Source organism: Falco biarmicus, chromosome 8 (assembly GCF_023638135.1).
Source record: "Falco biarmicus isolate bFalBia1 chromosome 8, bFalBia1.pri, whole genome shotgun sequence".
Classification (NCBI taxonomy): domain Eukaryota; kingdom Metazoa; phylum Chordata; class Aves; order Falconiformes; family Falconidae; genus Falco; species Falco biarmicus.
In genome coordinates, this window is record NC_079295.1 from 64,009,771 (window position 1) to 64,032,481 (window position 22,711).

At 43.3% G+C, this 22,711-nt stretch overlaps 1 protein-coding gene across 5 annotated transcripts in view; it reads right to left on the reverse strand.

Annotated features, from left to right (window-relative positions):
• Positions 1-54: 54 nt before the first annotated feature.
• ACSL6 (acyl-CoA synthetase long chain family member 6) overlaps positions 55-22,711 on the reverse strand; it is a 60,225-nt gene continuing 37,568 nt past the window's right edge. For 2 of the 5 annotated variants that reach the window (XM_056349087.1, XM_056349089.1), the window contains exons 10-21: positions 21,591-21,664; positions 18,556-18,633; positions 15,924-16,058; positions 14,684-14,818; positions 13,044-13,139; positions 11,397-11,469; positions 9,902-9,990; positions 9,196-9,312; positions 8,807-8,950; positions 7,905-8,006; positions 7,195-7,266; positions 55-5,070 (exon numbers count right to left, since the gene is read on the reverse strand). In XM_056349087.1, the coding sequence (XP_056205062.1) occupies positions 4,930-5,070; positions 7,195-7,266; positions 7,905-8,006; positions 8,807-8,950; positions 9,196-9,312; positions 9,902-9,990; positions 11,397-11,469; positions 13,044-13,139; positions 14,684-14,818; positions 15,924-16,058; positions 18,556-18,633; positions 21,591-21,664 (1,256 nt within the window). In that variant the 3' untranslated portion in view covers positions 55-4,929. Of the gene's footprint in view, positions 5,071-7,194; positions 7,267-7,904; positions 8,007-8,806; positions 8,951-9,195; positions 9,313-9,901; positions 9,991-11,396; positions 11,470-13,043; positions 13,140-14,683; positions 14,819-15,923; positions 16,059-18,555; positions 18,769-21,590; positions 21,665-22,711 lie in introns of all 5 variants that reach the window. The other 3 variants (XM_056349086.1, XM_056349090.1, XM_056349088.1) reach the window with 3 other exon arrangements.

Genomic DNA, 22,711 nt, shown 5'->3' on the forward strand with positions numbered 1-22,711 from the left:
TTCCATCCAGGGGAGAGGTGGAAGCGCACGCAAAAACGGGAATGGAGACGGAATGCTTTTAAACTTTATTGGTTTAGACACATAGTCTGAAAAAATACTATGCATTCCCAATTGTCAATTCATATTAAACAAGCATATACATTTGGTTATATTATTATTATTGATTTAAAATAAAAAATGAAACCATTACAGAAAGTGCTGCATCTTCAGAGATCTTTGCAACATTTTTTTCGTAGAAGATTGCTAAAACCAATCTCAGGTTCCAATATTCCTTTGGTCGTTACTTTATTTTACACATAATTTATTTTTTGTTTACAACACGTTTAGTATAGGCACACATTCTGCGTCACCGTACGGATTGCGAGGACAGAGTGCTGGAGCAGCAACGTTTTTTATAAAAGAGCTTTAATCGTACATCAGTCTATGAGAAAAAGCTAACGAGCGGTTTTGAGAAATGGGACAAATTTATTTCTTTACAAAAGTTTCCATAGATGACTTTTTGACGTACATGCTGATATACCAAAACTGCTAAATCTTTAATTACAGATAAGATTTTTCTCTTTTTTTTTTTTTTACACAAATGCATATGTTCTATTTTAACCCCTTCACCGTTAGTTGGAAATAGAATAGGCAACATGGAAACGCCTCATTTGTTTGCTGCTTGTACTTTGCTAAAATACATAACAAAAAGCTGAAATGAAGGGCTTAAAGGGGCTCTAGATGCCTCAGAAAACATTTTATTTTGGAACAATTCCAGGGATCGAAACCCTTTTACCTCCCAGACTACAAGCATCCAGATTTCTCCTCCAAAAAGCATAGCCTTAGCTTCGTCATTTTACAGGAGTAAGGGTGGTATAGAAACCACTGCATATGCAAAGTACTAATAAATGTTAATTCCAAGAAGAAACAAAGATCTAATTCTGGTAACTTTTATTTTCCATAGACAAAACCAAAGTGAGCTAAAGATACAAAAAGTACACAGACAGAATTGCCTCTAAATAAAATGCTTTTCCAAATTTCCTGTAAGGCATCAAGAGGTCTTTAAGTAATCTGTTACCATGCAAAAATAGTATATTCTTTCCCAGTTTACATTCATCTTGAAGCAGTTTATTTACATATAGATCACCAGTTTGTGCTTTAAACACATGGAAAATAAATTAAAAAAAAATTAAGTTAATTTGTTTCATCCCAGAAGATTAAGTCAGATTAGTTTCTGTTATATGCAAGAATTTCATATTCATGGCAAAAATGACACTGGACTTTATTGATGCTGATACATACTTGCTAACAGTGAGGACAGATTGCAAAACAGTACTTTATCAATAACTCACCGTCTCTCTCTCACCTGATGTGCGTCAAGCATTTTAACTGGCAAATGTGCCTTTCAGGACAGAATAATGCTGTGTATTTCCTGCCAACATGGGGTTAAGACTGGTATGGTTTCTGCTCCCACTTGTGTGTACCAGACCGTTTCTGTGGCAGAATGGTATTTTCTCTGTGCAATATATTGAGCAAAGAACATACGAAACACATAGCTAAGCAATATTATCTTCCTGGAAAATGTATTTTATTCTGAGTTTTGTATATGAGCACTGGAGACAGCCTCCCAGTGGTTTCACAGGCATAGCACCAGACGCGGAAAGAACCTGCTATATTTAACACGCCCAAGACCACCGTCCCTCAGCCCGCAGCACGCTGGCTGCAGCACCCGCCGTTGGGCGAGGGTGCCAAATGCTCTGTCTGACCCGGCTGCGCGAGGCCGCTGTGCTTTCGCCGCTCCGAGCCACAGCCTGGGCGCAGGGGCTGGACTCTGACCGTGCACCCATCCCACCGGCCGTGGCAGGCTGGAGCGGTGCTTGTTTCAGTGGGCTCGCTGGATTCTTTTCATTAATTGATTGCGGAATGAAGCCCCAGGTGACAGCGACTAGTTCAAACCCCAAAGCTGTCAAGAATAGGGCTCTTTACAGGGAAAGGTAACTTGCATCACCATTTACACGCTTGAGTCTAAACTCTTTCAGTAAGATGAATATCAATAAATTAATTTTGTAATTAGTTATTTTGAGGGGGAAAAAAACCCCACACTGGTTACTGAACAGCCCTGGGGATTCTTCCTTGGTAGGCACAACAAGTATTTCAGTTTAAGAAAGCTCAATGCAAAATAAATATTCCTGCAATTTGAGGAGAAGCATGTTTGTGCCTAGCTTATATGTTACGCATGTATTCTTTTCGAGTTTTAATCTCTTACAACGTTATTACAATTACGGTGAGAGAGACTGACCTGCAGAGGAGCATCTGATTACACAAGAAAGCATTAAAGAAAGATTTTAGTTTATTTATACAGCTTTTCACAAGCTCTGAAAATATTCACACTTTTGGTGTAACAACCCAATTTCTCCCAAATTTTGCGTCATCCTAGTGTGGCCACGTCCCTATTTTTTCTTTCTTATTCTTTTGGTGTTCTCATCTTTGGCTCTAGTACATCTGACATTTTGCATCAAATACCAAAAGAAGTTACCCAGCATTATATACGTAAAGCTAACAGCCACCTAAGCTGTAAACAAACTCATACTGGCATCTTCTATACTTACACAAAGTCAGAGTTTAGTTGTCTAGAAAAGTCTGGTAAACTGAAATCAACTTAGGAGAAAAGCAAATTAAATTCATGTGGTAGAAAAAGGTCAGTGGAAAATAGCTTTTCTGTACTTATGTAGATGACTAGTTTTGCTTTTTATTTAAAAAATAAGTCACATTAAAACAGACAGGAAATTGTATTGAATCTAATTCTTCATTCTTTGAAGCATGCGTATGTAATGACCGTCTTTTGGCTGATACAAAAATGAGATGAACTAGATTCCTCGGAGATGAAAATCCTTTATGACTTGACGTAAAGAGCCAGATTTTATCCAGTAATTCCTATGCCCTGTAGATGTGGCAGACACAACTTCCCCAGGGATGCTGTTGCTGCGTACATTGGTGACAAATGACTGTACAATACCATCAGGTCACAGTAGCAATATTTCTTACTTGCTTTGGACTGATATGAGTCATTGCACTGGAATCAAATGAGGAATCAGGCGCAAAAAGGGATTCAGACACGTACTCGCGCATTTGATAGATCAAATCACCATGTTCTTTCTGTGAGTGATGGTGTTAGCTGACAACAATTTCCTTTGTATCATTTTGTTCTGAAATCACTGCAATAAATCAGTCTTCATGTAACGCTAACTCATTAATTCAATTTATTTCATTTTGAAGCATGCAATGGAATCTCAGAGGGAAAGTAAGAGATCGTTCAGATGAAAAATTTAAACTTTTAGCTTCAAAAGTCTACAGTGGACTCCAGTTTAAGAGAGAAAATAAGTGTGCTTTCACTGTCCTAGCAAAGATGATCTAGCAGGCACAGCTCCATGCTAGTATGCACTGGTGCAACAAACAGCAGCTATTAAAATACACATACGTATTTAGGACCCTGTTTAGCAGAAGGAAGCCACCGGCAATCCAAGTATGCAAGCCACTAGACTTGTTTTCTCATTGTTTTGTACCGTGCTTTGTATCAGGAGAGAGCTCTAGAGTCTGTTCCTACTCCACGTGGGACTTAGCCCTTTCCTAATGGCTGCAGCTGGCTGTGAAATCTAAGGTTTCATCTGGAAAACTTGCTCTTTACTCCAGAGAAGGCCCTGGAAACGATGACAGCGGGCACTGAGGCTTCCAGACGCCTGAACACAGATGTTCTCTCAGCAGGCCATTCTGCAGCCACGTCCAATGTTTTACCATGCTGCGACAGCTTACAGCAGCAGCGGCTGCCACCGCCTTTCACCCACCCCTGCACACCTTGCAGGGCAGTATTTTCTCCTCTTCCCCGGCCAGCCGAAGGATGCCCTCCGCTGCTGCACCACGGGCTGGCCTTCCTCCCAAACGAATTCATTTTGCTAAGCCCTGTTCAGAATCGCAGCTTATATACCTTGTGCTCCGTTTCTTTAGCACTGCTTCTGAAAGGGAGTTAGTCCAACCGGATGATGCAGTATTAGCAGCATGTAAAGTAATAAATTAGGAACCGGGAGCACACGGGTTAATGTGAACTCCCACAGAAAGCTGCCACAGAGCCAGCGATGCTTTTGCAACCTTCTCGGTTTGAGCAGTTCAGATGTCCGTGAGTGTACTGAAGGCGGCCCTAATGCAAAATCAGCACGCCGTGTATAAACTGAGTTCAGATGAAAAGGAAAGAGAGGGAATTCTAGCCTAGTGCTTCCTACCCTGTTCATGTAATTTCCAGGTAATGTTAATCTGTTCGATGTAATATACTCATAGGTCTACTAAGTACAAATAGTGGGAGATTCATTCCTGTTTGTATTCTGGTTGTTAGGTAGGTCATTAATGATTAAAACAAATCAATGCCAATTATGTCTTGGAAAATACAAAAACTATCACTTAATATATAAAACAATATCCAGCTTGAAGTTGCAGATCAGGGAAAATAGACTTTCATCATCGATCACTGATTGTTTGAGGTAGACCACATTATTGAATTATCCACAATTTTAGTTTCTAATGTATTAGTTTATGTACAATCTAGTATCAACAGACATACGTGAAATTTTCTCTGTTTGAATTAGAAGTGTTTATAGTTATTAATAAGGTACATTTTCATAATTTACTTGGTCATAGACTGAAATTTCCATATGTTTTGTGGCAATTTAGCGTAATTCTTAGTAGTACCCTACTGTGTACATAGAGTAAAAAATAAACTATCACACCTGATGGAAAAAGAAGGAAAAATGTGGTTAGTGCTGACATCCTAGAAAAATTAAATGCTCAAATGTAAGATTCAGATGCTTATCCGTTTCAGCTGTGTCATTCTGGCTCTGTACTTTTGAGTATTATTCTAATATTGCTACGAAGTCCATTATTCAGAAGATCCTTGCGGTGATTTCAGATGGAGATGCTTGAATATAGCTCTTCTATTTGTTTTTTGAAGTAATCTCTTAGTTCTGGTCTCTTAGCCTTCAACGTTGGTGTCAACAAACCGTTTTGTACTGAGAACATATCAGAGTGAATATAAATAGCTTTGACCTAAAATAAAAGAGGGATATATTTATAGTGAAAATTACAGGTGCCTCCCTTAATAAGCATAACTCCTTACGCCAGCCTTGCTGCGGTTACCTCTGGCTGTGCCTGGAGCCCAGGGGACCCTTCCGCCAGGTCCTCAGGATTTTCCTCACCTGCCCAAGTTTTCCAAGGTGTCACTAACTTCCCCCCACACCCCTCGGTGCTCTCTGCTCTCCTGCCTGTTCTCCCGTGTCCGCGCTGACCCGCCAGCCAGCCAGCGCAGAAGGGAGCTCTCCGAGAGAATGTGGTCATAAACCCCTTCTCCGTGTGACACCAAGGCCAAAACACAGCGAGGCAGAGCGCAAGGGACCACGTCAGCGTGTGTGATGTTCTACCTGGCAGTACAACAGGGAGGGAGGGAGCCCTTCTAAGAGCCATCACCCCCACTGCACTGCAAAAGTAAGGAAGCAGCACTAATTCGGTCGTGCAAAATTATCGTGAAGTTTTGCAGGCACAAGGAGTGTACATGGTGATCATCTTTAAAGATGAACTGATGGTGGCTTACTAGCTAATTAAAATGATATAAAATCATTCAGCCTAGGCAAAGGGGTTGTGCAAGGCGGCCCTTGTTAGCGGTGGTGTCTCTGAGCACAGCGGGGAGCCTGGCAGCGCAGATGGGAGCGAGCTTTTTCCTTCCAGTGTGTTTATGGGAGTGCCTGTGTGGGAGAAGGCAGAGAACTGCTGCGTGACTGGTCATAGTCCACCGATTTAAGACAAAATTCCCCAGCCATCTGCTGCTTTTGTGACTCTCCAAGCCAGACCGGTTTGCATTTTGCTAGACTGGGAGTTGCAGGAACATAGACTGAGAATCAGATTTTAAATTCCCATTAGATACGTGATTCCTTTTTCCCCTGCAAGCATTGCGGTCCAGTTCCTCCCCCAGTGACGCCCTTCACAAAATCAGTGTTCGTGCTGCTGATGCCTCCCCCACTTGGCTGCAGAAGCCATAGTTGCCATTCCTAGCGCAGCGGTCCAGGCTCAGGCCCCTGGCGCTGCAGACCGGGATGTGGCTCTTTCCCAGACGTGGGATCCCATCCCACAGGAATATTAGCCGTAATACCTGGCTCAAAGGTTGGTTTTAAGATTACGTATTGCAACAGAGACTGAATTTTGAAGCCCTTTAGTTCTGAAATGTGAAATGTTCATTCTTAACTTTTAGAAAGGTGGCAAGGCTTTCCTCGCTACTTTATTAATTGCAAACTGCTGGTAGAATAGATTACTTGAGGATATCTCACACTGTGAAGACTATGGCAGGAGCAAACAAGACTTATTACCACAGACAATTATGTGCATTACAAATGCGCTTTATATTGAATTTAATTTTTAAATTAATTTCTTTTTACTATCATTTCATTTGCATGTGTAACTGAGAAATAAAAAAATAACAAGTTTATGTTTAATGGTGCTTCTGCTGCACTCAGATATGGTGAACTACTCATTAGAATTACCACCCAGAAACAGCCTAAACAAAAGCAGAAAGGCCTTTGCTAATTGCATGTAATGACTAAGATGTTCATTATTTTAACAGAAATAAGCATTTAACATTGTAACATGTGATGGATTTTATTTTTTTTTAACTGTGTCTTTAATGCTGTGTAATCTCTGGCTGATTTTGGATCTCTCCTCAAGTGTTTGTAGCCCTGTTGCAGAAATATTTACACAAGCACCAGAAAATAATTAGTGCACAGGCTGAAAATAAATAAACGAGCAGCATTTCCTAGGTCAGTCATAAGAATGGTAATTAGCGACCCAGTTTCTTTACAGTGCTTTCAGTGGCAGAAGAATCAGTCCTACAGATATTTATCTTGACTTCTGGTTGTCAGACTGGAGATTATCCATGTCCCTGGATTAGGTTTTTACCTCCGCACCCAAAACTTTCAGTAAATTCAATTGAAATTTCAAGCGTGAGTGGAAGGCAGAATCACATGTATATATTTTTCAGAGGAACAAATACAACTTGCCAGCAGTGTGCGGCTGCAACAATGACATGTAGTAACATAACAAATGCTGACAAATCCCCATTCAGTACAAATGGTCACATTGCTCGCCTGACCCCCCCAGAATAATGTATTAATTGTTTCATTTTACCTGCTCAAAGGAATGGAGTCCACTCTCCTTACCTAACCGTACCATATCTTCCATTATCGCTTGCTGCAGTTCCTGGGTTAAAACACGTAAATTGCTCATGAAACAGCAGAGTCAACCTTACGCACAGTTAATGTCATTGTTCATCATGAAAACGTGTTTCAGAGTAAAGTTCAAGCACCTTATTGATAATTAATACATAATTAGAAAATATTATATTAAAGAAATGTACAAATGTTAAACTTGAGTGTGGTGGTGTGAACTGTGTCCTCAGTATGGAAAGTACGGTTAGATAGATGCTTAAATTTGCAATCCGTCAATCGCTTGCCAGACTTGGCTGCAGCATCATTTCCCACAGACACCAGTGGGATGGTTCAGTGACATCAGCGTCCATCGATGTGATCCAACTGAGTTATTAGAGAGCATGTGTAAATAAGGCTGCGGTCCTTATTTGGGACATCTAAAGAAACACACACGACCTCTCCTAGTGCCGTCCTGCTGTTCCCTGCCAGACAGACCCTTGGTGCCCCAGTGCAGGAGGCTGCAGAGAGCTGTACCGTCAGTCAGCACACATCCCTGTATCCAGGTCAACCCTGCTTGATTTCAGTGAGGAAATCATTCTTGTCACTGAGATCATTAACAGACACCTACTCTAACTAGGTTATGCTACAGTGAAAAAAATGTCTTTCCTGCAAATAGATAGAAAGGCAAACCTTATTTTTACAGAGTTCTGCATATGTTCCATCGAACCCTCTTTTCTTTGCCCAGCCTGGCATAACTTCGGAATCGGGCACAACAATTCCCACCAGAAAGGCCTGTAGGTGAAGGAGAAGGAGAGCTGCAGGCAAAAGCTGAACATTAAGGCTCTACATTAAAGTGAACATACAAACCGGCTGAATTTGATATGTGCTTATCACTTCCTGTTTCATTACATCAATAATTTGCTAACATGACATAGTGACGTCTATTTTGGTGCCTTCGCCTTTTCCTCAGATAAAACTGTTCTCTCTGACTGTTCCTGCATTTGCCAACAATTTTAACACCTTCAGCTGGGGTTGTGTTCTGCTCGGACATTATTTAAATTACTTTTTACATAAGCCAGAGCAGAACGTAGCCCGTATCATTTCTACACATGCAATTCGTAGGCCTGTGAGTCTCAGGCAAACTCCAATGCCAAAGGAAGCCTCACGTTTGTGGCCAGTGAATGCAGAGGAATGAAGTGCAATGGTTTCAGAAGCTGTACACGTTTGTATAAACATGCAAACAAATGGGACAAGATTGGTCAAAATGGGTAGGCAGTGGTTGTGGAGCAGCGGTGGCTTTGCATTCCTCTGGCTCACGGCATGCAACGCGCCCAAGGAGTGCGCTGGAGGCCCAAGGGGTGACACTGAAGCAAATGGAAAGGCTGGAGCTTTGGCCACAGCGTCCTCCAAGCTGCTGAGGGGCAAACAGCAGCTGAGCTCCTGCGTGGCTGGCAGCCAGCTCCAGCGCAGGAGGGAGACGTCAGGGCAAAACCGTGGCATGATCCACTCACACTTTCCCCTCATCCGTGCCCAGCTCTCCATCTTCTATTTACAAAGAATAAAGTAAAAGTTTCTGAAGATTTAGTTTTTACCTGCAGGCTGTCTCCATGGACGTAGATCTGGGCAACAGGGTCACTGCGGATATAGATATTCTCTATCTTCTCTGGTGCAATATATTCTCCCTGAGCGAGTTTAAATATATGCTTTTTCCGATCAATAATTTTAAGAGTCCCATTCTGTTAAGAGAAAGAAATGAGATGCTCTCAGATAAGCTATTTAACCACAGAGACAGTAAGCAGTCTGGTTTTAGCAGATCTCTTTGAATTGCCAGAAAATGCTTCACTGACATATTGAGCTTATTCTACAAAACATAAAATTCATCCTTTGTAAAGATACATCTGCTTGGAAATTTAAGTTTGGTATTTGAAAATTTCCATGGGATAATACAATCGACATGACTACGGATCTGCTCCATACGCACAGGCAGCCATTTCCCAATGTCTCCAGTGTGAAGCCAGCCCTCCTGGTCCAGTGCTTCAGTTGTCTTCTCTTCATCTTTCAGATAACCTTTGAAAACATTTGGTCCTTTCACACATATCTGCAAAAGAGTCAGAGTTGCTGATAAATTATTTTATTATTCTGCTGTAAATACTAACAAGTTAAACAGTAATTAACTAAAATAAAAATGTTTTAAAAGTTGACTTAATGGCTGCGCTCCACGAAACTAAAATATATTTTGTTATAAAATTACTTATGGATTTTTTCAGACTAATGGGAGTTAGTTTTTCAGACTAATACGAAGCAGGGATTGCAAAACTGATATGCTTGAAGTTGATTCGCATTCAGCTTGCAGTTAAAAAACCCCAAAGTTATTTCAATAAGTTTAATTTATGTGCAATGTGGAAATAACAGCAATGTAGAAATCACACAATTCAGCTCTTCTTAGTTGAACTAATTAATTCAGTCTTAGCTGTTAAAGTAATCAGGCATGGCATTGGCTGGAAGTACTGGCACAGCCCCTGTTTAATTAATGCTTTGCTGCTCTGTTGCTGAATTGACGTTTTCCTTTCCTGGTTGTTATATGTAACGCATCAGCAACCATGCACCTTACAAAGGTAAAATGCTTCTATAACTACTTAACACAGTGTTAACTAGTGAGTATTTGATATAAAAATTTGATTTTCTACCTCTCCTTCTCCTTTGGAAGCAAAATAATTCAGCTCTTCCACATCCTTCAATCTGATTAAGTTACAGGGCAAAGGGGCTCCTACATGACCTGGAAATCAAAGTTATCAAGTCACTTGTCATCTCTCCTATAAACAATAATTAGTGTTTATTATTAGTTGCTTGTGTAGTTGCAGATACACTGGATGTTCTTGCAGGAGCTGTGTCTGTGTGCAGAAATAATTTCCTCATTTAATGTTTTGAACTATGAAGACGAAATACACAACCATCCTATTTGGATATAAACCCTATTGTCAAATGTTGACATACAGACTGGAAAGGCTTCCTCTTTTTTTGAGCTTAGCTCATTCTAAAAGCACACAAAGCTCTGGACTCCCATCACGTTAATGACTCTCAATTATTTTAACCCGGGAATACCAACTGCAGTGACATTATGCTGAACACATTTCCCCCCACCCCTACAGTTTCTCCAAAGATGACATGAGGACACAGTCTGCTGTAGCCGACAAGTGCTGCTAGAGCACCGTGGTGTTCCAGACAGTCCTGTTTCCCCCAGAAACAGCCGCTGGGGAAGATGGACTGGAAAGGGGAGTCCCAGCTGCACCGCAGCCCTTTGTGCACAGTCGCTCTCAGGGGCTGAGGTCTCATTTTGCAAAGCAGCCAGATCAAAGCGTGCTGAGGATGGGGATGCGGTCGGGGTGTGAGCGGCTCTTTGCCTGGTGCTGTCAGAACACGGGCAGGGGGGCGGGGGGCAGCGAGCCCCAGGACACACCAGTATCTCCAAGGGGCTGGTTTGGGTTTGAAGAAAACCCAACAGATGGCCACTTGCGCTGGGAGAAGAAAGCATGTGCTCTTCTCTGGGCATGGAAAAATCTGGGTTGGAAAGATGGAAGCATTTAACTGGCCAGACCCATTAATGTCCAGTGTCCAGGTTTTCCATGTGAATGGGTGTGATACCCTTTTCAAAACATTTTTTATAAATACTGATGAATTATATTAACAAGAAATTCAGCTGCAGTACTTGTATGTGTTATGTGAGTCTTGCTTAGTGCTAATTTTTATCTGATTTTGTCAAGGTTCCAGAGTTTTGAAAGCCCTGAAACATATGAAGTATGGAGTAGCGGTGGATCTGTATTCAAAGCCTGTGTTTGCTCACTAAGTACATGAATGTATCCATCTTTTCTTTGTTCTGGCATTTCATTCTAACAAATGTTGTTTTAAATTCACCTCCAGTGTTCTAGAGAGGACTCACAGCACCAGGAGTGCAGGGATGAGAGTATCACAAATAACAGCTCAACGACCAGTTCCAAATCTCCCGAGGCACAGGTGCCCAGCATCTGATCCCTGTGTATTTATTCTGGACTAGCGACACTTTCAGGAACTTTACATTTTCTGAAGATTAATTACATACTGGTGAATGTTGTGTAACACCCTGGATTTTCTAAAGAAATGCACGTTTCTTTTTTTTTTTTGGAAATGTTGGAAGAAAATAATTACCTGATGTCCAGTCACCTGGAGTTGTAAAGGTGCATCCAGCTGTGCATTCTGTTTGGCCATAGCCTTCATAAACCTGACAAAGAAACAGGTATTTTTAGAACACCACAGATGATTTCACTATTACAGAACAAAATTCTAAGAATCGCCTTCTGTTGCACAGTCCTGTGAGCTAACCCTGCCAGCTGCAGGGCACGGAGCACATCTAACCCAGGGACGCGTCCCCAGCTCTTCCTGCGCAGAAAATGTCATGTACCTGGCTATGAATGACCATGGCTCTGCAGAGCTGAAAAAAGTGAGAAGACAAGTTCAGCACTTAGCTTTTGAGTCAAGAAATATGTTACTCTATGGAAGCAAAAGTGGGGGGAAAGGTATTTTTGTGGGACATTTTGAAAATATAACTTTTAAATATTTTTTTGCCTAATTTTAGGCTCTTGAATGAGGCCTTTTCATTGCCCTGGGCTTTGTAGTCAAAGAGAAATAACGCAGTGGACATCTTAAGTGGGTTAAATTGCCATCTGAAGATTATCTTTCTCCATTTATATATAGAATAAAACATGTGTAACAAAGTTCCTAGCACACGCGCAAGCACTTTTAATTGCACATACTCAGTTAAGTGCTGAGTGGCAGGTGGGATGAGTCTATGCGCTTTTTTTGGCAGCTGCCAGCAGCGAAAGCAGCCCTTGCCTGCTGCCCCCTCCCCAGGGCCGCTGGCCGCCCCCCCTCCAGCCCCACAGCTGCGGCAGCCCCGGGGACAGCGGGGCACTGGCTCTGCCCCGAGCCCTGCAGCTTGCTGCTGCATCAGTCCTGGCAAAGCCGTCCTAAGTGCAGTTCTGAGGTTCTAACCCTTCTCCTTGCTTAAATGCAGGTGTGGTGAAAATGGATTGAATTGATTACTGCTAATGAAAAAGTCTTTGTAATTAGAAATCGCTTCACTTAGACAGTGAGCTCGGGGAGCTCAAGGACAACTGTGATGAGCAGGTGGGATTTGTCCTGAGCCCCCTGCACGAGCAAGATATGATCAGGACCATCCCAACAATAAATTTTGCATGTGGCTGTGTCGTGGTGGTGACTCCACCACACTCGTGCATCTGCCCAACATCCCCGGCATGTGTGAGCCTTATGGAGTTCATGAGAGAGTGCGCGCCTGCACTTAGCCTAAACTTAAAAGTTTACATACACTAAGGTGCATAAACTATTTTTGTTTTTCACCGAGTATAAAGGCAGGCAAGCTTTGGGACTGGGCAGAAGCCTCACCCACAGGCGGACGCACCACACAGGAATTTCCCAGTTCCCAGAGACTCCTGGCACTGGCTGCAATGGGGCTCCCAGCCCAAGTGCGGGCCTGGGTGATGTTAAGGTGGTAATTGGTGATGGATCCTTTCCCTAGTCTCTAACGCTTTGCAGGAATGATTTGATGCTTCACCTTTATCGCTCTTTTATCATACTGTGCATAATAATGAGTGCTATTTCCTTTTATCATATTGCATGCTATTTTCCTTGGTTGTATTGTAACAGAATAAACTGCATTTATTCTTGCATTTGATTTGGAATTCATTTCTTGCTTGGTATCCAGTCAATCAGCAAACGAGCAAGTGCCTTTCCCAGCTAACAGTAAGTGAACAGCCCCGGGCAGCCGGGTGAGCCCACCTGGCATCCGAGGGCTGCACGGAGGAAGCCCAGGACGGTTGGAGACGCGGGGGCAGCACCGGTGACAATCATGCGAACGCACCCCCCCAGGCTCGCCTGTTTGATAGCAGGAGAAAACACAAGAAAGCATCACAAATTACTACAGATGGCAAAACCTGGGTAGGCTGCAGACCTGCGGGGAGGCAGCCTCAGCCTGCAAGAAGCACATCTGACTCTGGGGAACCCCGGGTAAAAAACAGGCTCTTCCCCCCCACCTCCTGCCCAATAATAAGCAAATTTTTTGCTTATTTGCAACTTGTCGTTCTTAATGAATTGGCTCCCAAGCCATCTAAAATAATGCTGTCCCTTTTTTAAGGCAGATGACCTTCAAATATTTCTGGAAGGCGTTACATCAATTCCTGTGTTGCAGTTTACTTCTTTCACACCCCCCTCATTTCCTTCTTCTTGTTCTAAGAGTAAAAAGAAAGCCCAGCACAAAAGAAAACAACTCCTGATTGAGCCTGCCAGTCTCGCCAGATCCTGAATCAATATGCAGCCTGGCTCGCCTCGCGTCTGCGCTCCCGGCAGCGCCGTGTGAACTCTGCTATCTTTGCACACTGAAGACAACTAATCCGCGGAAGAAAAGTACAGTCAGTTTCTTTAGTTAAAAATAAAGTGGCATGTCTCCAGATAAGTTATCCGATTGAAAAAACGAAGTAATCAGAGCCTCCTAGAGCAGTACGGAGCCTGGAAAACCTGGTTTAAAGCCAATGTTATCTTTTTTTACTGAGTAGATGTGTGGAAGACAGCAGGGCATTCTGATTTCTTTCTCTCTTGTTAAACCATGATTTACACATGCATTTTTCTCTACACCCTTGTTTTCCTAGGAAAAAAAAGCCGTTTTGAATATGCCCCGCTGAAACCGCCCTAAATCCAATTGTATCTGTGGAGAATTTGCAGAAAACTTTGGAGCAACATCTCTTTGATCAGTCACTCCTCTTCCCATGGCCGCCTTCCTGGATTCCACCCGCAGCGGGAGGAGACAGGCGGAGGTTTGATGCCACCTCTCCCCTGCCCGTTGCTGGGCCTGAGCCGGGAGAAGCCACATGTCCGTGGGGCACAGGCTGAGCCCAGTCCCCGCAGGGCAGAGCACCCAAATAAATGGCGGGGGTGACAGCTGCCCTGATGTTGGAGGCTACGATCCTGCTTCTGGGCAACTGCGCTGGGCAGAGGGCATGTGCCTCCGCACTGCATCGCATCCCTGCTCGGTGCCTGGACAGGGGCACAGCTTGTAGCCGGGAGCTGCACAAAATGGGTCCTGTTCTGCAAACAGGGGGTGTTGTGGCAAAAGCTGTCTTAGTCTGCCTTGTGCTTCTCCCTTCCCCACTGGAAAATCCTAACAGAACTGAAATTTTGGCATCTTATGCACAGTGTTTAAAAATAAATGCATAAAGAAATGTGGCAAAAGTTAATGGAACAACAACCCAATGGCACAATCCATTTCATTTTTCTAGTCAATGTTTCGCTCTATTTGCTCGTGAGCAGCAGCTGCCCGCAGCTCACCATGGGGCAAGCGGCCCACGCTGGCTTCAAGGAGAACCAGGCACTGCTGCAAGAAATAACAATTCTTGGACTTCAGACTCACTTCTTAAATTGCTTACCTGTATTTTATTAAAGAAAAGTTTATCCCACAAGCTGTCATTTCTAATGATCCCATTTCGAACTTCAGCCTTTTTCCGTTTTGCAGCAAATTCCAGAATCCAGCGCTTGAGGGACGTGTCTGCCTGGCTGAAGATCTGCGGGAGCGCAGGGTGGCCGGCGGTGGCACCGGGAGAGAGAAAACGTTAGCAGTGGCTCTGACAGCTGCAGCTGCACATCCCACCGGGGCACAGCTGGGTCAGCAGTGCAGGGCCATGAGGCTACGCTAGGGCTTCGTCAGCGGGGGCGGGGGGAGGAGTGGTTTATTTCGCTCCATTTGCTATTGTGCATGCTGTTCCTTGGGGAGCCAAAAAGAGGGCGGAGGACAGCATAGGCTTTGACTACATTTATATGACTGCTATTTCTGTATGATTTCTGTGATAGGATTCAGTGAAATCATGCCATCTGAGCAACTTGAACACCAGAGCAGGTATCGGTGCTGGCTGAAGCGGCGGTGGGGGATGCATTTACCTTGGCTTCATCACTAGCATGAACTACACCTCCACAAACAAGAAACCCCCAGTGCCCATCCCTCTAATAAGGCACCAGAACCCCTGATCCAATGGTCCTGACCTTGGGGAAAAAGTAAATCAGTAGCTTTTCCTTAAGCTCATCTTTGAGGATAAATCTTCTGAGGAATAAATATTCCCAGCTGGTCAAACAGATTTAACATGATGACCAGACATGCCTGTCTTAAACACATTTCAAGACCATCTCTTAGTTTTAAAGATTTCTAGATCCAAAGGCCAACCTCACATTTACACTCCCTAAATCCTCACAATCTTTTTGCAGTTCCTGATTTTCAGCTGTTATTGCCACCAGAAAGAGAGATTCCAATTCCAGAACTGGTTGAAAGGCACAACAAGTCCTGGTGCATCCAGGTTTGATTGGTGTTTCTGTAATGAAAAAAATCCCTCATCTCTGGAAATGTCACTAGTGATTTCAGTGAGAACAGGGCGAGATGCTAACACAGAGGAATTTCATATTAACATGAATAGCCATGTCTGCAGTCTGTGTAAATCAACATAATACAGACCTACAGATCGGAGCAGCTGTATCAGTTATGCAGGGTAAGAACATGTTTGCAGCAAAGCAGGAACAGTATCATCTGCTCAGGGAATCTCTGTGACAAAGGGAATTCTGTCACCTAAGTACAAAAGGGACATAAACTTTATGATTACAAAAAGATAAAATTAAACTCACCTTATCATACATTCTGTTTAACAGCCGTGGCACGACAGGGAAGATGGTTGGACGCAATGCTTTCATATCGTCAGACAAGAGACGAATATCTCCTTGAAAGAACCCAATTCGCCCTCCATGGCAGTAAACTACAGACTGACAAGGAGAAAAAAGAACACATGTAACCTCTTTGCTTTTAATTCCCACGGCAGAGCATCCCTCCCAAGCGCAGAAGTGCCCTTCCTGAAATTCTGCTCTCCGAGATAGGAAAAACAGGGCTTCAGAAATACATATAAAAGTAACAGTAAATTTTGCACTGAATAGAAATATATGGATAGCTTTGGGCACTTCTCAGTACTGGTAATTCAGCATTCACCAAATTTGCCACTGTTTCTGGAAGAAGAAGGAAGCAAAAGCTTTTATAAGGGATTTCCCTTTATCCCTTTATTATTCCCTTTATTATCCCTGCACACGGGGGTGGAGAAGTCCAAGTTACGGTCAGATTCTGGATCTGAACTTCTCCTCTGAAGCCCAGACCTACCACAGCAGCTCACAGCATGAGCACCTACTGTCAATAAAAACGCATATTAAGAAACACCGTAAAACATACTGAGCAGCAGCTGATTTTTAGATGTTAATACTTTAGTTTTGTTTAAATTCAACAACATAGACTATGTTAAGAATACAGTGCCTGAGCCTGTATCTCAGAAATAGAAGCCCACTTTGTAGAAGGTGCTTTACTTCTATGGAAACAACAGATCCAGAAGTTTTGTACTTGGTAAGAAAACAGGCCACTTAGATGGGATCAGAGCAGACCTGGACGTGCAGGATGGGGCAGGGGAGGCTGCCTGTGATGCACCAGCTGGCAGCTGAAGCAGCAGTTCTGGCAGTCAGTAACCCTGCAGAGGACTAGTCACTAACTTGGGAAAACTGGTGGTTTATCCCTGGAGAGCATTTGGGGACCAGCATCACTACCCTGCTTTCAGAGTGGAAGCAGGAGAAGGCGTCCTCAGCACAGCACCTGTGATGCGGGAAGCCGAGCCAGCCTTCCTGAGCCCAGGCCAGCGTGCTCTGCAAGGGGTAGACCGGGAACATCAGCTCCCTTTGGTGGGCTTGTCTCCCCCAGATAACTAAAAGAGTTTAAAATTCTTTAAGAGACACCTAAGTCTTTTTGTGCTACTCCTAACAATCTCTAACAGTAACTGGAGCAGTCTTGCTGCTCTGTCATCCAGTTAGAGATTGCCTCCATCAGCTGAAACCACAGGAATTTTATGTCATGTGGGTTTAACGAACATCATGCTGCCAAACCTGTGTTTTACACTGCACGTGCATTAAAAAAAATAATGGGAAAATATAATCAGCGTGCTTGTTGGGAATTAAAACTAACTGCTAGAAATTTTTAGCTTTAAAGAATGTATCTGTATAATTTTGACTGTAAGTTCCAGGAACTAATAATGTTGGCTAAAACTAGGGATGCTGAAACAGCGCTTGCCGTTCAGAATGCTTTTGAAAATTACTTTTTAGCATTTTGGAGAAATACCTTTATATTAATGAGCTTTTTTAGCAGGGAGGATAAACCTGAACATCCTTTGGAGGCCTGTCCCTTTCAATATGGCAACATCCTGTGCAATGAGGTTATTTCAGATGTTTCTAATTTCACACACATACCCCCTTCCCCTATCAGATGACTTTTTAATAGTTATATTCTTCCTTGCCTGCAAAATGGTTTGCCTGAAGAGTGGTGGCACACCGACCAACTTGCTTTACAAGGAAGGAAAGGCTGTGCTGTAATTTTCCAAATCTTTCATGGACTTTCACTTCCAATTTGCAAGATTTTTAACAGGGCAGAATATATTATTTCTGGCACAGATGTTACTAAGGAGTGGGAGGCTTATATTCGGATGCTTGTCTGACTCAAAAAGTATGCTTTCAGCCCGAAACAGTCCTCCCAGAGAAAGCACAGAGCTGCAACTGACTCCAGATCCAGCCTTCCCCTGTTGGATCAGTTTTGAGTTTGAAGGCTCTCAAGCCAGGAGAACTGAGGCCATCGTCCCATCTGACTTGCCTAACACACTGGCTGCAGCACAAATCATCACCGGTCTTTTCAGAAAGAGATGTAAAAGGTCAGTTCCACGGGCCGGCATGCATTAGCACTTCTATTTGCCATTATTACAAGGGATGCTGGCTCCCCATTATTGCCTGCCGTACACTGCCCTGCCAGGAGGATCACGTGTGTCACACCATGATCTTAGTTTCCTCTTTTTCAATATCTGCAGGTTTTTTGCAGATCTGGTTATTTACGCAATAAAAGGATTTTAGCTGGTGGAGAAAACATCACGAAATTATTTTGACTCCCCCGATACCTGATCCTAGAGCGCTTTGAAAAGCTGCCCCCAAAACGGTGCTGGTTGATGAAGGGCTGTTTTCCAATCTCAGAGCCACCAGTGTAAGCTGGAGAGCCTGGGAAACTCTCCTGGAATCGCTCTGGACTCACGGCCATGTCACCAAGACCAGAGACCAGGCCCTGGTGATATGCACGTGGCACTTCTGGAGTACAAGTTTTTTTAGTGCTACAAGATATCGCTGGTTATTTAGTATTTTTTTTTTTTTTCCGCGTGGAAAAAGGTGATTCCCACTGACACTAGGACCTTACCTGTACCATTCTCTCAAACATGTGTGCTAAAGGCAAATAGGAAATGTGTACATCCTCACAAGTAGGAGACCACTGACTCTGGAAGAAAACACAAGGAGCCCCACGAGGCCTCGTCAGTTCAGGCAGGTTTCTTACCTGTATAACTCTTTCAAACATGTGAGCCAGAGGCAGGAAGGAGATGAGCACATCGTCCTGTCTCGGAAAGATCACTTTCTGCAGGTGAAGGGCATGGGAGACAGAAAGGAAAGAAACACTGACAGGAAGACAACAAGAAAGTCATAAAACAATAAAAAGAAAAATGGCACCAGAGGAGCAAAAGGGTAAAGACTGTCAAGAGAGGAAGGGTGCAGCATACAAAGTGAAGCGTTAAGCCACAGTGTCAATGAAGCTCAGTTAGCAGGAGGAGTAAAGAGCACGGAGATGTACACAGAGGGCAATGGAGAGGCCTCTCCATGGCAGAGGGCATATCGTATCCACACAGCTCACGCTGGAAACGGAGGCTCACCCTGACAGAGAATCCCATTTTTATCCACTGCTTTCTACCACGAGGTGCTGAGACCATGCTTTGCACACCCAGCCGCACGCAGACCACAGGATCCTGGTGCAAACCTGCAGCAGCCCCTGGGAATCAGCGGGGCTCTACGGGCACATCGGTTTTCCACATTGCACAGAGCCCGTCAGAGATTCACAGCGTTACCCAGAGTCACAGCTAGAGAATTTTTTCTTTTCCTTTGGTTAATCATTGATTTGAATCAGAAGATGTTGGAAAAATTAATGATGTTTTTTTCAGCTGCAACAATTAATGGCTTCTGTTAGTGTTTCTCATAATTTTAAGTGATTAAAATGTGATTTTAGGGGCATTATCGCTGCCCCACAGACAGGTGCAGTGGGGAAAAAGAAGGCCGGACAAATTATTCAAAACATAAAAGTGACCAAAGGCTTCAGTTTGCCAAGGTTTTAACGCTCTCTTGCAGACAGGGCTAAACAAGGGCCCCAAGAGCCTTACCTGATCCATGCCCCAGAAGGAAAATAGCCTTTCGACCTGCATTTCCAAGGGTAAGGCTTGCCATAATATTATGGATTAGAAAAACTGAAAGCTTGATTACCCAGTAACTTGCACCAAGGGCAGCGGTTAGTGGAAAATGGGTATAAAATCTATTAGCTCACAGTATTAACAGTTTATACCCACTTTGCATCTCCACTGCTGTGATGGAATCGATAGCCCGTGACCTGGGACATGGCGGTGGATGGAGGCACAGGAGGTTCTTCCTCGGGGAATATTTTATTGAAGTTAAAGCTGGGAAAGTCAGATTTGGGTATGCCCTCCCAACCATTACCTAGTAAAGTCAAACATGATTGACCACGTGGGCATTTTCAGCATCCAGTTTCATATTATTTTGTCTGTCGGTCTGAATTAAGCCATTAGGGCCTGCAGATCTATTTATACATCATTTCAAATTGGCCTCATTTTCTGCAAGCACAGTAATGTAAAACCAGTAGCATCACCAGCTATGCTGCTCTTTTTTTCCCCCACTGCTTTAAGTGCCTAGACAATAAATTATTTGGTTTTAAATTGGACCAAAATGATGACATTGAATAGTATTTCAGGTTGGCACAGTTGTCCAGTTAAATGTAAAATCAAAACAGTTTCTTGGCATTGGAGAACACCCTTATAATAAAGCTCTAGGTTCACTTAAAAAAAATTTCTATTTATAAAAATCACTGAACTAAGCAAAACTGGCACAAGAGCATGTAAACAGCAAATCTACAGTGCTACTCAGCTTGAGGTATTTTTATTTTATTAATTTATACTGCTTTCAAGGATTTTGCACCCTTGTTCGATTTCATTACTGTGGTTAGATGTTGCCCCAGTTGTGTGGATCAGCTATGGGCATTTACACTCTTGCCAACAATACTCTGGTGACAGAAGCTATCAAATTTGCAACCCCTTACACCAGACTTACGTCTCAATCTGATACCTTTGAGATTAAACAGAGTCCCACTGCCATCAGCGAACACTAAATCCATCTCTGTGGGCCACTCCTGGAAGATGCCAAGTTCCCTCAGCTCCCTCTAAATTAGTTTTTTTCTGCCCTTTGAAGCTCAGACCTATCTATGCATCAGCTTTTATTTGCGCATCGCGCTGCCTCTGAAGCCAACAAAACTCCGCAAGCTGTGAGCACGTGAGTTCAGGGGGATTTCTCACATCATGTGTCCAAGTTTCTTTATAGGAGTGTTCTGGAAATCTCAGAAAATTCAAGGATTAAGACAGTAAGAGTGCAGTATTTTCCGCACCGATGATAACACCAGCAAGGGGTAGAAGGTACCAAATTGTCTGTCCTGTGTCTACATGGCTACCTTATAGAATTGCCTGTTCACTAAATAAAAAAAATATTGATTCTTTATATTTGTTAGGTACAAGCCGTATGAAATCCTTAATATGTTGTACTAAAGCAATTCTGTGTTCTGTATCATTTCTAAACACAAGCTTACACGTCGCATGAAACCGATTATATAGGTATTTGGCTAGTACTATGCTTTTTAAAAAATATGTATAGCAGAAACCGAGATATAATTTAGTATCAATGAAATTAAACGTTCTTTTAAAAAACATGCCTGTTCTTATACATACACACACTCCATATGCAGAGAGCTTTGACAGAAATGAGGGCATTGTGTGGTTATGACGGGACACCAAGAGCACAAGCGGACACTGTACTCTTTTTCTCAAGCACTGGTTGCAGGGCTTGTTTGCTCTCCTAATCCTTCAAAAGGAGTTAATTGATTTACAGGAGCCAGTGCCGCTCCTCTGAAGCGCTTTGCGCCCTACAGAGCCCAGGAGCCAGTGCTGGAAAGGGGATTTAATGCCCTCCAGTGCTGTAAGCTCAGACTTGCTCCCATTTCCAAGGATTTGGCCCTCTGAGTAAAAGACGTTTCACCTCCTATCTGCAAGAGCATACTCCCAGCCCATGCAGGGGCACACCTTAACCCACACACTCTGCACATAGCAACATTTTCTAGATCAGGGTATTCACCTCCGTCACTTTCAAAAAGCCTGAAAAATCAGCAACCACGTTCCCATGAGTCAGCATAGCACCTTTGGGGTTTCCTGAAAGGAGACAAAAAGTGATTTTAAAAGATGACCCAGTAGACAATTTCCAAAAGCTTAACAAAAACCAAACCAAGAAATGGTTAAGTTTTAAAATCAAAAAAGAGAACTTAATATTTTATGTAATTTTTGCAGTCATTTCTGTGCAGTAACATGCACCAAAAGCACTTACTACAATACCCAAAATTTAACAAAATGATACGACAAACACTAATATTTCTATTGGAGACTCTGAGCAAGTTTCCACCTGGAATAGCCCAACTGCAATTTATAAGAGCACTCAGATGGAGACACTTGACAAGCACGGCCATCTGACCCAGCTGGCTGTTCTTGACTAAGAACGATCTGGAATACCAACAAACCCCATCTCAAAGGCTCTTGAGCTCCGACTTAGCCAGTGCACTGGATAACCCAAACAATGCAGAAAACCAGTAATACATGGTGAAAATCAGGTTACAAGAAGACTCTATGAGACTGCAGTTAAGGAAAGTCATTAATATTATCAGCAGCAGTGTAGAGGTGTCCTGGAGACACACCAAACCCATCATGGAGCCGGCAAAGCCCCCATGTCACATCCCAGTGCTGGGCACTGTGCCTGCAGCGTTTCACCCGCTGCCTGTGTGGCCACCTCCACACTGTCAATATTTGCTTTTGCACCCTCTTTTCTCTTCTGAGCCAAGAATTCCCCTTTGCACCAGGACACATCTTTCTGTACACCAAAATAGGGAGTTTGTTAAGCAGCAAATGCCCAGGCTGAAACCTCCGGGCACAAAAACCAGAGCCAAGGGCCCCATCTGAAACGCGCTGCTTGCAGTGCTGGCATGGGGGCTCTGCACGTCCTTCTGTCATGGAACTGTCCCTTTTTCAGCACCCTCAAAGGGTTTATTGCCAAAAAGAAGATGTAGCTCAGCTTGAATAAAGATTACAGAGCCAGTCTCTCTCTTCAGCATGTTTCTAAGCAGATTGTTTTAATTCGATCACACCGCTGCAGCATGGCTCCTGCCACACCGTGCAGAAGCAGCTCAGAGGAGCTTTACCTGCAGGTCC